This window comes from Ursus maritimus, unplaced genomic scaffold (genome assembly GCF_017311325.1).
Source record: "Ursus maritimus isolate PB19 unplaced genomic scaffold, ASM1731132v1 scaffold_14, whole genome shotgun sequence".
NCBI lineage: Eukaryota > Metazoa > Chordata > Mammalia > Carnivora > Ursidae > Ursus > Ursus maritimus.
Window position 1 is genome coordinate 50,004,899 of NW_024423786.1, and position 11,740 is coordinate 50,016,638.

Consider the following 11,740-nt stretch of genomic DNA (forward strand, 5'->3'; position numbering starts at 1 on the left):
GAACATCTTCCGCAGGTTCGTGCGGGCCTTCCAGCCGGGCCACGTCTCGCAGCAGGTCATCATGGTCAAGTACCTGGCCACGCTCGAGCAGCTGGCACCCCGCTTCGGCACGGAGCGCGTGCCCGTGTGCCGCCTGCAGCTACCGGCCCAGGCCGGTGGGGAGCCCTACTACATCCGGGACGGCGGGCAGCCTCCCCCAGATCCTGGGCCGGAGTTGGCCCCCGGACCCCCCACTCATGAGGTGCTGGTGACGGGCACGGGTGGCATCCAGTGGCGGCCGGTACAGGCAGAGGTGAGCAGAGTGGCTCTTGCATCCAGCGTTCCCGCTTGGGCTGGGCTGGGGCTCCTGCTTGGCCTTGGCCTCCGACGGTGGCTGCAGTGAGCCCTTTCCCTACGTGGCTCTGGGATGTGTCTGTCCCCTGGGGTGGTTTTTGGGGGAGTGTCCTGTCTCTGTCTAACCCCCGGGGACCTCATTTCTGGGGTCTCCCCCTCTGAGGAACCCCTGTCTGGTGTCTGGGATTGAGAGGGCCCGGCTCTTCCTTTCTTCCTCCCTGAGGTTCTGGCTTCTGGCGTGTGGATCTCTTGGGGGAGGGTCCCCTCCCATCTGTGACACAGACTCGAGCGGGGATGCCACTCGAAGAGCATCCCTGGTCCCCCCAGCTCCCGCCTCTCTCCAGGGAGAACATGCGGGAGACCGAACGGTCATAGCCCTGCTTCATCCCCTGCCCCACGTGCTGGGTTTCCAGGGTCCCAGAGGCGATGGCAGCAGCAGGAATCCCCATGCTGGCCCATCTGGGAAGAAAACCAAGGCCCCAGAGGTGGTCGACCAGCCAGCAGACAGGCCTCGGGAAGCGCCATGGGCCTACTTCTGTGACTTCCGGGATATCACGCACGTGGTGCTGAAAGAACGCCACGTCAGCATCCACTGTCAGGACAACAAGAGCCTGGTGGGGCCTGGGGCCGGGGCCCTGGCAGGGGCTGGGGGCGCCTGTGGCCCATGATGCCTGTCTGAGGTCCTCCGCCCTCTGCCTGCAGGAGCTGACCCTGCCTTCCCGGGCCGCGGCCCTGTCCTTGGTGTCGCTGGTGGACGGCTATTTCCGCCTTACCGCCGACTCGAGCCACTACCTGTGCCACGAGGTGGCTCCTCCGCGGCTGGTGATGAGCATCCAGGAGGGTATCCACGGACCCCTGCTGTGAGTGCTGGCGGGGGGGCACGGGGGTGACACGGGGCAAGGTGGTGGCTGCCCAGAGCTCATGGTGAGGCAGAAATGAAGCGTGTGCGCATGTTTGTGTGATCTCACGTCTTGGTGTACGTTCACGTGAGTGCATGTGTGTTCAGCCGTGAGTGTACGTGTGGGAGTGCACGCACTCGCGTGTGCATGCGTGCAGATGTGCACACCAGGGGTGGGGGGGAGAGGGCGCCTGCAGTGGTGTGGACATGTGTCCTGACAGTACGTGGGGTTGGGACTGTCACCATGCACGTGTGCGTGTGTAACAGCCCGCCCGGCGTGTGGCCCTGCTTTATGATCACGTGTAAAACCGTCATCGCCCGTTCTTGTATGTGATGGGACGGGTGCTTTTTGTGCAGCCATGTGTTGCTCAGATGTCAGTGGCCATTCACACGTCCGCGTGAGCGTTCGCATCCCTGCGGGTGTGTGTCTGCCTGGTTATTGGAGGTCCCTGTCTGTGCGGTTCTGTCCAGACACGTGGGGCTTCAGGGCTCCTCAGACGTGCGTGTGGCCGTCCTGCACGCTGCTGGGTCAGCGGCGTGACTCTCAGCTTTTGTGGTCCTCATACCTGTGTCTGGCTGTCCCCCGTCCTACCTGTGATACCGGGACTGGCCGCTGAGGTGTCTGAGAGGTCTGACCCTCGGAGCCTGGTGTCTACATGAGCAGAGGGTGGAGGGGCCGTTCTGCCTCTTGAGGTCGAGGTGGAGGTAGGTCCCCACCAGTGTGTGCCCCCTGCCGTGTCCGTGGGCGCTGTTCGCCTGTGTCCTCGTCTGTTCAGGCGGCTGTGACAGTGCCGTTGACTGGGTGATGCAGAAACAGCGGACATCGATTTCTCACAGTTCCGGAAGCTGGAAGTCTAAGTTCAAGGTGCAGGCAGGTCCGGTGTTTGGTCGAGAGCCCCCCACTCCTGGTCCACAGACGGCTGTCTTCTGTCTGGGTCCTCACGTGGGCCAGCGGGCCAGGCAGCTCCCTGCAGTCCTTGTTGTAAAAGGGCACGAATCCTATCCATGGGTTTCCCACCCTCGCAACCTACTCACCCCCGGAGGCCCCGCTGCCTCTCCCCATCACGCTGGGGGGTAGCTTTCGGCAGCGGAGCCCTGGCGGGACACGGACGTTCGGCCGACGGTAGCACAGGAGCCCCCGCGTGTGTGGGTGTCTGGGCCTCACGTGTCGTGCCTGTTTGTGCTCGTGACAGTTGTCACCTCTGGGTCTGGGATGTCGCCGTCCCTATGCCACCCTGTCCCAGTGGGTAGGCGGCCGCATCTGTGATTGTTGTCCTGCGTGTGTGACAGACTACCCGCCGTGTGTCAGAGTGGCTGGCCAGGCGTGTGTCCATCCGGCGTCTGACAGCTGTCTCCTGTCTCTGCACGCGCGTTACCTTGTCGACACTGCCTGACCGTCGTCCCGCACACGTGTGTGCCTGTCCTGGTACCGCTTTCATCCTGTTTTCCTGTGCGTGACAGCGTTCCACTGCTGTGTGTGTGTGCTCGACTCCGCGTCACCACACGAGTGCCCGTGTCTGATGTTTGTCCAGCTGGGAGCGCTCCCCGACGGGCAGGTTCTGTGGGCCCGCAGTACGCCCCAGATTCCCTGACAGTGGCCCCCTTGTCCCCTGCAGGGAGCCGTTTGTGCTGGCCAAGCTGCGGCCGGAGGATGGCCTCTACCTCGTCCACTGGAGCGCCAGCCACCTCAACCGCCTCATCCTGACCGTGGCCCAGCGTGAGCAGGTGGGCCTGGGGCGGGGGTCCTGGGCTGGGGCTGGGCGCGCTCCCTGCCTGGACCCCTGCTCACCGCCCCCCGCCCCCCACCGCAGGCACCGGGCACACAGCACGTGCACCTGCGTAAATTCCCCATTGAGCTGCAGGCGGGGGTCTTCACGCTGGAGGGCTGGGACCGGTCCTTCCCCAGCGTGCGCGAGCTGCGAGCTGCCCTGCAGGGTTGCTCCCTGCGGGCTGGCGATGACTGTTTCTCCCTGCGCCGCTGCTGCCTGCCGCGGCCGGGAGGTACGACGTGGGGGGCCCTAGGGTGGGGGTGGGGGTGGCATCTTCCCCCACCCCCGCAACCCAAGCCAGCCCTTAGTGATGTCACCTCAACCCCCCAGAGATCTCCAACCTCATCGTCATGCGGGGGCCTCGGGCCAGCACGGGCCCCCCCAACCTCAGCCAGCTCAGCTTCCACCGGGTCTGCCGGGATGACATCACCCAGGTGCGTGTGGGCCGAGCTCTCTGGGCCCCGGGGGGCACTGGGGACGACAGCCCCGAGTACTGGTCATGGAGGTGCTTCATGCCCTGTTCCTGTAGCTCTCCCACTTGGGCCAAGGCACAAGGACCAATGTGTATGAGGGCATCTTACGAGTGGGGGGCAGAAGCCCCGAGGAGGGCATGGCAGATGGTGAGGACCCCCCCACGCCCAGTGGGGACCGTGGGCAAGAGCTCCGAGTGGTACTCAAGGTGCTGGACCCCAGTCACCATGACATCGCCCTGGTGAGTGAGCACAGCCGGGGGGCCAGGGGCAGGGGTACAGGGGTCAGGGTCCGTGGCCGTCTGACCCGCCCTGTCCCCACAGGCCTTCTACGAGACAGCCAGCCTCATGAGCCAGGTGTCCCACGTGCACCTGGCCTTCGTGCACGGCATCTGCGTGCACGGCTCTGAGAGTGAGTGAGCCCCCGTGTGCCCGCTCGCACCCCTGCTCACACCCACCCCCCACTTATGCCCACGCCCCGGGTTGGACCTCCTCACCCCCGACTCCGTGCTCCACCTTGACCTATACCATGACCCCTGACCACACACGTCAGTCTGTGACTACTTGACCTTCAACCTGTACCCCAGCCGCTGGCTGCATTTCAGTACTCCCCGGACTACGCCGTAACTCCTACCTCCGCCTCAGTGCTGCCTGCACCCTCACCCGTGACCCACACCCTGACTGCTGGCTGTATCCCTGGCTCCGTCGGCCATCCGACACCTCTGCCAGCCAGCCTCTGTCTACCCTCTGACCCCACCGGCACTGGGACGCCAGCGCGGTGGGGCACCCCCGTCCTCCCAGACCTCAGCCCCTGCTCTACCCCCACCCCGGCGCTTCCTCTGCATGTGCCTCAAAACTCCCTGTCCAGACAGTAGCCCCCAGATCCTCAACCCCACGGGTCTGCCTCGCCTGCTTTCCCTCCAACACTGGTCAACACCCCATGAGCACCCAGGCCCGTGGGGTCCTCACGTCACCTTCGCCCAGCCTCACGCTCCGCACCTCCACTCGTCTCCACCCAGTTCCGTCCTCACCTTTGTCACTTCCACGTCAGCTTTGCCCGACACGCCCCGGCCTCAGACGGCAGCCTTCACCTCTGCCTCCCCCTGCACCCACACTGCCCACCTTCCCTCCTGCATCTCCCCTCACCCCGGAGTCGCTCGCAAGCTGCCCCCCGCGTCTCTGCCCCAGCGCCTTCCCCACCCACGGTCCCAGCCCCTGTGTCCTGTCCCCCATATCCTGGGGGGTGGAGGCTGATGGGCAGCCTCCGCAGCGGCTGGGCCTTTGCAGACATCATGGTGACGGAGTACGTGGAGCACGGGCCCCTGGATGTGTGGCTGCGGCGAGAGAAGGGCCACACGCCTGTGGCCTGGAAGGTGGTGGTGGCCCAGCAGCTGGCCAGCGCCCTCAGCTACCTGGTGCGTGGCCTGCGGGCGGGGCCTGGGTCAATGTGGTGCGCCAGGGTGACCTCAGCATCGGGTGTGGAGGTCTCAACACATGACTCCGTCTACACACTGGCCCTGGGAGATCTTTCCACGAACCTCCTCTGCTCACACACCCCTGTGGCCCCGTCTCCTCCAAGAGAAGAACACCTCATTCGTCTGTGTCCCAGGGGCCTGGCCTCAGCTCCTCCATCACTCTCTTTTGCCATTCGTCCCAGCGCCTCCTGGGCCAGTCACCCCAGTTTCCAGAGCACCTCTGCGTGCCAGGCTCTGTCCTAGGCCCTGAGGACACACTAGAGAACAAAACAAGAGTCTCTGTGGTTAGGGAGCAGGTATTTTAGTTGGGAGGGGCAAACGAATAATAATTAACTCCTCTACATAGTATTTTAGAAAGTAGTGACAGCTGTGGGAGAAAAGCAGGGGTGGAGATAAGGAGTTGCTACAGTCTGGGGAAGAGGTGAAGTTTTAAATAGATGGGTGGGGGAAGGCCCTACTACAGTGACCCGGAGGTGAGGAAGGAGCCGTGTGTGTATCTGGGAAAGTGCATTCCAGGCAGAGGGAATAGCCAGTGCAAAGGCCCTGGGGCAGGAGCTTGCCTGGCTCGGTCGGAGGACAGCAGTTGGACCTGACCACGAGCTTTGCCCACCAGCTCCGGGAGGACAGGAAGGACCTACTGGGTACCCAGTGCTGCCCAGTCACAATGACAATGTATTTGGATCCCCATGATTGTTTTTGTTTTGTTTGACCATGATTATTTTTTTCACGTGGGCTGTCCCTGTGGAGACCACCTGGGATGGGAGTGGGGGCAGCATCTACAGCCCCCCACGGGTCACACCCCCTTTTCACCCCACCACAGGAAGACAAGAACCTGGTTCATGGTAATGTGTGTGGCCGGAACATTCTGCTGGCACGACTGGGGCTGGCGGAGGGCACCAGCCCCTTCATCAAGCTGAGCGACCCCGGTGTGGGCCTGGGCGCCCTTTCCAGGGAGGGTGAGAACCCGGGCAGGGCTGGGTACAGGGACAGGCTTCCCCGCATTCTTCTCACCCTCGCTGACCTTTGGCCCTGGCCCCTAGAGCGGGCGGAGCGGATCCCCTGGATAGCCCCCGAGTGTCTCTCTGGTGGGGCCAACAGCCTAACCACCGCAGCCGATCAATGGGGCTTTGGCGCCACCCTCCTGGAGATCTGCTTCGACGGGGAGGCCCCTCTGCAGGGCCGTGGCCCCTCTGAGGTATGTCCGGGGCATCTCTGAGCCCTTCCTACAAAGGGGATTGGTACCTCCAAGGAGTCTAGAGGGCACGTTCAGGGTCCAGAGCTGCCTCCCCTCTGGCTGTATGGCCTCACGTGTATATGTGGCCTCGTCTGTCTGGGGATCTGTCTGGTTATCTGTCAGTTGGGGTTAGCAGTCTCCACCTCATAAGGTTGTTGGGACACACAGCAAGTAAGTGATGTGCTTCGGTTTTGAGAGAGACACCAGGGCCATCAGAGAAGCCGCAGGCTGTGGGGGTGAGGGAGGACCAGAGGACTCCCCTGAACCAGCTGAGGGGTCAGGCAAAGCTTCTCAGAGGAGGTTTTAATCCAAGTACAGAAATGCTGCAGTGACCCAGGCTGGGAAGTGTAGCCTGGCAGAGGTCACAGCATGTGCAAAGGCCCTGAGGCTTTGGTGTATTCAGATTTCGGTTGGAGCTTCCTGGAGGCAGAGGAGCCAGGGCAGGAAGGGCCGAACTCGAGCTGCCCTTGAGCACAGCAGAGTCAGCTGGACTTGGGATCGAGCCCGGGCTCTGCAGTGGTGGCCAAGTCTGCTTCCCTACGTCAAGCCTCAGTCGTGTCATCTGTAAAATGGGAATGACCGGAACAAGGACCTAGCTTGTTCTGGGAGCTTGACTGTCTTTTGGAGAAGGGGCCTGGGGGTGGGGGGTGGGCACTGGGCACTGGGCACTGACTCCTGTGGGTCCCCTTCCTGGCAGAAAGAGTGTTTCTACCAGAAGCAGCACCAGCTTCCTCAGCCCTCCTGCCCGGAGCTGGCCACACTCACCAGCCAGTGCCTGACCTATGAACCAGCTCAGCGGCCCTCCTTCCGCACCATCCTGCGTGACCTCACTCAACTGCAGCCCCAGAGTGAGCCCCACCCCATTGCCGGGACCCCTGCCTATGCTGTCCTGGAGTCCCCGAGGTTTCTGCCCCGTGGCTCATGTCAAGTGTGACAGTGTCTAAGCCACTTACGGGCCTGCTGATGCCTGTGCTCACCTTAATGGTTTATTTGGGGAGAGCCACAATTTCCTTGGACAATCAGGCCCTTGCGATTTTTTGGCTTTTGTTTTCTCGTGATAAAATACCCTTTACCCGATCTAAGACCATCCCAGGTGTCCATTAGGATGCAGCAACTTCTGCATTTTGGACCCGACGTAGAATTTTCCAGCCCTTGCCAAAAAAAAAAAAAAAAAGTCTCCTTATATTTGAGATCAGATGCTGGGGGAGCGGTGGCCCCCTTTCTGTGCCCCCAAGTGTGGGCCTGCTGGGGAAAAGGCAGGGGTCCGGTGACACCTACTGTGGCTCTTCTAGATCTTGCTGACGTCTTGGCTGTGAACCCCGACTCGCCTGCGTCAGACCCCACCGTTTTCCACAAGCGCTATTTGAAAAAGATCCGGGATCTGGGCGAGGTGAGGGGCCTAGGTGGCTGGGGCAGGCCAGAAGTTAATTCTGCAAATATGGGTGGGGCCTGGCTTAAAAGACCCTCAGCCTCAAGGGAGGCCCTGGGCCTTTGAAAAGGAGTCCTAGCCCCCAAGGAGACCCACTTACACGGAGTAGGTGGGGCCTAGGATTTTCCAAACAGACCCGGCTGCAGGTGGGGCCTGGGGAGCCGGGGTAGGGCCGACCCGCCTGCGTGTTCCGGGACCAGGGTCATTTCGGCAAGGTCAGCCTGTACTGCTACGACCCCACGAACGACGGCACTGGGGAGATGGTGGCCGTGAAGGCCCTCAAGGCGGACTGCAGCCCCCAGCTGCGCACCGGCTGGAGGCGGGAGATCGACATCCTGCGCACGCTCTACCACAAGCACATCGTCAAGTACAGGGGCTGCTGCGAGGACCCAGGTGGGCGGGGCCGGCAGGGCCTGGGGCCAATTAGAGCTTCCGGCTGCAGCCTCGGGCCCGAGGGCGCACCAGGGTGGGGGCGGGACGGACTGGAGGCCCTCTCGCCTGGGCGTCCTCTCGCCTGGGCGTCTGGGGATGGGTTTTAGGATGGGCTGTCCCGCCTGAGGACTGGACCTGGTGTGGGCGAGTCGGGGCCCCACCTTGGGGAGGAGGGAAGCTGCGGGGCTCAGAGCGGGCGGCCCCTGGCCCCTGCCTCCATCGCCCGCATGGGCCACCCCTCCCCTGCATCAGGAGAGAAGTCGGTGCAGCTCGTCATGGAGTACGTGCCTCTGGGAAGCCTGCGCGACTACCTGCCGCGGCACAGCGTCGGACTCGCGCAGCTGCTGCTCTTCGCTCAGCAGATCTGTGAGGTGGGCCCGCCGGCCCCTGTTCCTCGAGCCCGGCCCCCTCTTGGCCTAGCCGGATGGCCCCATACCCGCTGGTCACCAGTCCCCGCTTCTGGGCCGGCTCGTCAACCCACCCAGTTTCCAGCAGCCCAGTCCCCGCCGATCCTCGCACCCCTGCTGCCAGCTCTGCTCCCACCTGCCACCCTTCCCGCGCCTGCGCCTGCCTGGTCCTCACGATCCTGACCGGCTCCCCGACCCCCCGCCTTCCAGTCCTGGTCCCGCACTCCTCAGGCTCTCCTGGCCCCACTGATGCTGAATCGCCCTTCCCCCAGGGCATGGCCTACCTTCACGGACAGCACTACGTGCACCGAGACCTGGCTGCCCGCAACGTGCTGCTGGACAACGACAGGCTGGTCAAACTTGGGGACTTTGGCCTGACCAAGGCTGTGCCTGAGGGCCATGAATACTACCGCGTGCGCGAGGACGGGGACAGCCCCGTATTCTGGTGACCAGACAGGACCCAGCTTTGGAGGGGTGTCAGGGTCACCTGGAGCACACAGGGTGAAGGAGCTAGATGCTGGGGTCTCAGATGACAGGGCCTGGTCCCAGTGAAACTGCCCCCCAGGATGGGGCCCTGACTGGGACCAGAGAGCCCCTCAGCCCCAAGTAAGGACTCCCACCTGGTCTGGCCCATGGCCTGAGTGCCCCGTCCCCCCAGGTATGCCCCAGAGTGCCTGAAGGAGTGTAAGTTCTACTATGCGTCCGACGTCTGGTCCTTCGGGGTCACCCTCTACGAGCTGCTGACCTACTGTGACTCCAGCCAGAGCCCCCCCTCGGTGAGAGCCAGGCCCTCGGCCCCACCCCATACCGGAGGTGCTAGAAAGACACGCATTGGGTTTCCAGCCCTCCCACTGTCGGGAGTGCTTAAGCCACCTGGGCCCTGGGCCGCACAGTCTCACTGTGCAAAACGGGCCCCTTGCCGTGCAGGCAGGCTTTGACTGTGATAGAAACCCACTCAGATAGAAACAGCCTGGTCAACCCTTTGCAGCCCGGGAGGCGCCGCTTGACTTAGATCCTCAGCTGTCCTCAGGAGACCCCTTTTTCTTCATCTCCACTCAGCTGCTCTCTGTGGTAGCATCTTTCAGGCAGAGGCCCGCCACCCCCACACCCCTGCTCTGTTGGGGCAACAGTGGCCCCCTAAACCCTTCAGGCGTGGCACAGCCTCCCAGCTGAGGGGACCAAAGGGCCTCCTACCCCCCACCCCCGTAATTGAGGACTTTCTGATTGGCCCAGCTTGGCTTCTGTGTCGCCACGGAGCCAATCACTGTATAGCCATGAGCCACGGTTATTGGCCAGGCCTGTGCTGGGGGAGGAACCAAGGCTATGCTAGGAGTTGATTCCCTGAGCAGAGTGCCAGTGTAAGAAGGGGGGAGAAAAGGTTCTGGACTGGTGAAAACAGTTTGCGAGAAGCTACATAGCAAGCCCCTGGTTCAGACTTACTCTATGAACATTAGTTACCTAACATCCACAGTAACCCAGTGATAGGTGTTACCACCCCATTTTACAGGTGAGTAAACCGAGGCCCAGAGAGATGAGATCATAAATCTGAAGTTATGCACCAGGAGGTGGTAGGGGAGGGACTGGAACCCCTGACCTCTACCTAGGTAGACCCGCCTCCTGAAAAGAGCTGGCCTTGTTTTTGTGTAGAAATTCATCGAGCTCATAGGCCTCACCCAGGGGCAGATGACGGTGCTGAGGCTCACTGAGCTGCTGGAACGAGGGGAGAGGCTGCCCCGGCCAGAGAGATGTCCTTGTGAGGTGAGACACCCCCCCCTTTTCACCTCCCCGCCATCGGACTGCGGAGAGAGCAGCCCCCACAGTCCCAGTTTTTTTCCTGCCCAGATCTATCTCCTCATGAAGAACTGCTGGGAGGCAGAGGCTTCATTCCGTCCCACCTTCCAGAACCTCATACCCATTCTCAAGACCGCCCAGGAGAAATACCAAGGCCAGGCCGCCTCAGTGTTCAATGTGTGCTGAAGCCTACCAGCGGCTCTGGGGGGTTAGGGGGACCGGAGCAGGCACCCACCCAGACGGCCTACCCGCCCCCAGAGGAACCCAGCAGGGAGAGGTCAGCCTCACCATCCCCAGTGCCTTACTCCTGACTGGAGACCCCACCTCTGTGAATTGACGTGCCTTCCGTCGTACTCCCTTTGGGCTGCTGTAACAGCCCCGCAGATGGGGCGGCTTATAAACAGAAATGTGTTCCTCACAGTTCTGGAGGCTGGAAGTCCAAGGTCCAGGCACCAGCATAGTCACATCTGGGTGAAGGCCCTCTTCGTAGTTCATAGCCCACACCTCCTGGCTGTGTCCTCACAGGGTGGGAAGGGGCTGGGGATCTCTCTGGAGTCCCTTTTATAAGGACACTTAGGAAGGTGCCCCATTCATGATCTGGCACCTGCCAAAGGCCCACCTCCTGATACCGTCACGTCGGGCATTGGAATTTCAACGTGAGCATTTTGAAGGGACGCAACCCTTCAAAACTGTCACACCTTCCATGGTTATGAGCCTGGCCCTGGCCCCTGAGAGACCCAAGACAAGCAAGGACCTAATCAGGCCCCTGGATCCCATCTTTTTGCCTCCCCCTCCAGCTCCCACCCTTCATTAGGCCCCCCCATTTCCACTAGCTGGTAATAAACTCGTATTTTCTCTGCTGGAGGCTGTATCCTTGGGCCCTTCTTCAGCCAGTGTTTGCTGTCCTGGGGACCGCAGCTAGAGCGAGCTGCTGCAGAAGAAGCCAGGCTGAACTCTTCAACCTCTCCCCCCCCCCAGACCACCAGCTAGCAGGCCAGTACCGGGAGCACAGAAGGCTCTCAGTAACTACTCGCCGCGTAGATCAACAAAGGCTGGAGGGCTTGGAGGGGCTCTACACCAGGTAGAGAAGCCTGCCAGGTTCACCCTCTCCTCCCTGTGTGACTTCGGGCAAATGGCTCTCCCTCTCTGGGCCTTAGTTGTCAACTCTGAACCAGGGGTAGTCATGCTTGCTACCTCAGAGGACTGATGTAAATAGCTAACGAGGTTCTTCATGTCAGATGCTTAGCAGAGAGACATGCAAACAATGTACTTAATAAACATTTGATATTGTTGCTAATCCGGTGTTTGCCAAAGTGTTTCTTTTCTTTTTTTTCAAGTTAATGATTAGTTTTTGCTTCCCCCCCCCTAAAGTTTTATGTATTTGAGAGAGAGAGCGTGAGTGGGAGGGGCAGAGAGAGAGAGAATCTCAAGCAGACTCCACACGTGTGGAGCCCAACACAGGGCCTGATCTCATGATCCCGAGATCAGGGCCTGAGCCAAAA

General features: G+C 61.6%; 1 protein-coding gene across 3 annotated transcripts in view; it reads left to right on the forward strand.

The window, feature by feature from the left end:
* TYK2 (tyrosine kinase 2) overlaps nt 1–11,535 on the forward strand; it is a 20,617-nt gene extending 9,082 nt beyond the window's left edge. For 2 of the 3 annotated variants that reach the window (XM_040629364.1, XM_040629362.1), the window contains 16 exons: nt 2,848–2,956; nt 3,043–3,232; nt 3,331–3,434; nt 3,530–3,712; nt 3,795–3,882; nt 4,758–4,885; nt 5,766–5,901; nt 5,986–6,140; nt 6,877–7,027; nt 7,472–7,569; nt 7,809–8,001; nt 8,293–8,411; nt 8,720–8,892; nt 9,106–9,223; nt 10,095–10,205; nt 10,290–11,535. In XM_040629364.1, the coding sequence (XP_040485298.1) occupies nt 2,848–2,956; nt 3,043–3,232; nt 3,331–3,434; nt 3,530–3,712; nt 3,795–3,882; nt 4,758–4,885; nt 5,766–5,901; nt 5,986–6,140; nt 6,877–7,027; nt 7,472–7,569; nt 7,809–8,001; nt 8,293–8,411; nt 8,720–8,892; nt 9,106–9,223; nt 10,095–10,205; nt 10,290–10,424 (2,191 nt within the window). In that variant the 3' untranslated portion in view covers nt 10,425–11,535. Of the gene's footprint in view, nt 1–15; nt 293–746; nt 948–1,035; nt 1,194–2,847; nt 2,957–3,042; nt 3,233–3,330; nt 3,435–3,529; nt 3,713–3,794; nt 3,883–4,757; nt 4,886–5,765; nt 5,902–5,985; nt 6,141–6,876; nt 7,028–7,471; nt 7,570–7,808; nt 8,002–8,292; nt 8,412–8,719; nt 8,893–9,105; nt 9,224–10,094; nt 10,206–10,289 lie in introns of all 3 variants that reach the window. The other variant, XM_040629363.1, reaches the window with a different exon arrangement.
* The last annotated feature ends 205 nt before the right edge of the window (nt 11,536–11,740 follow it).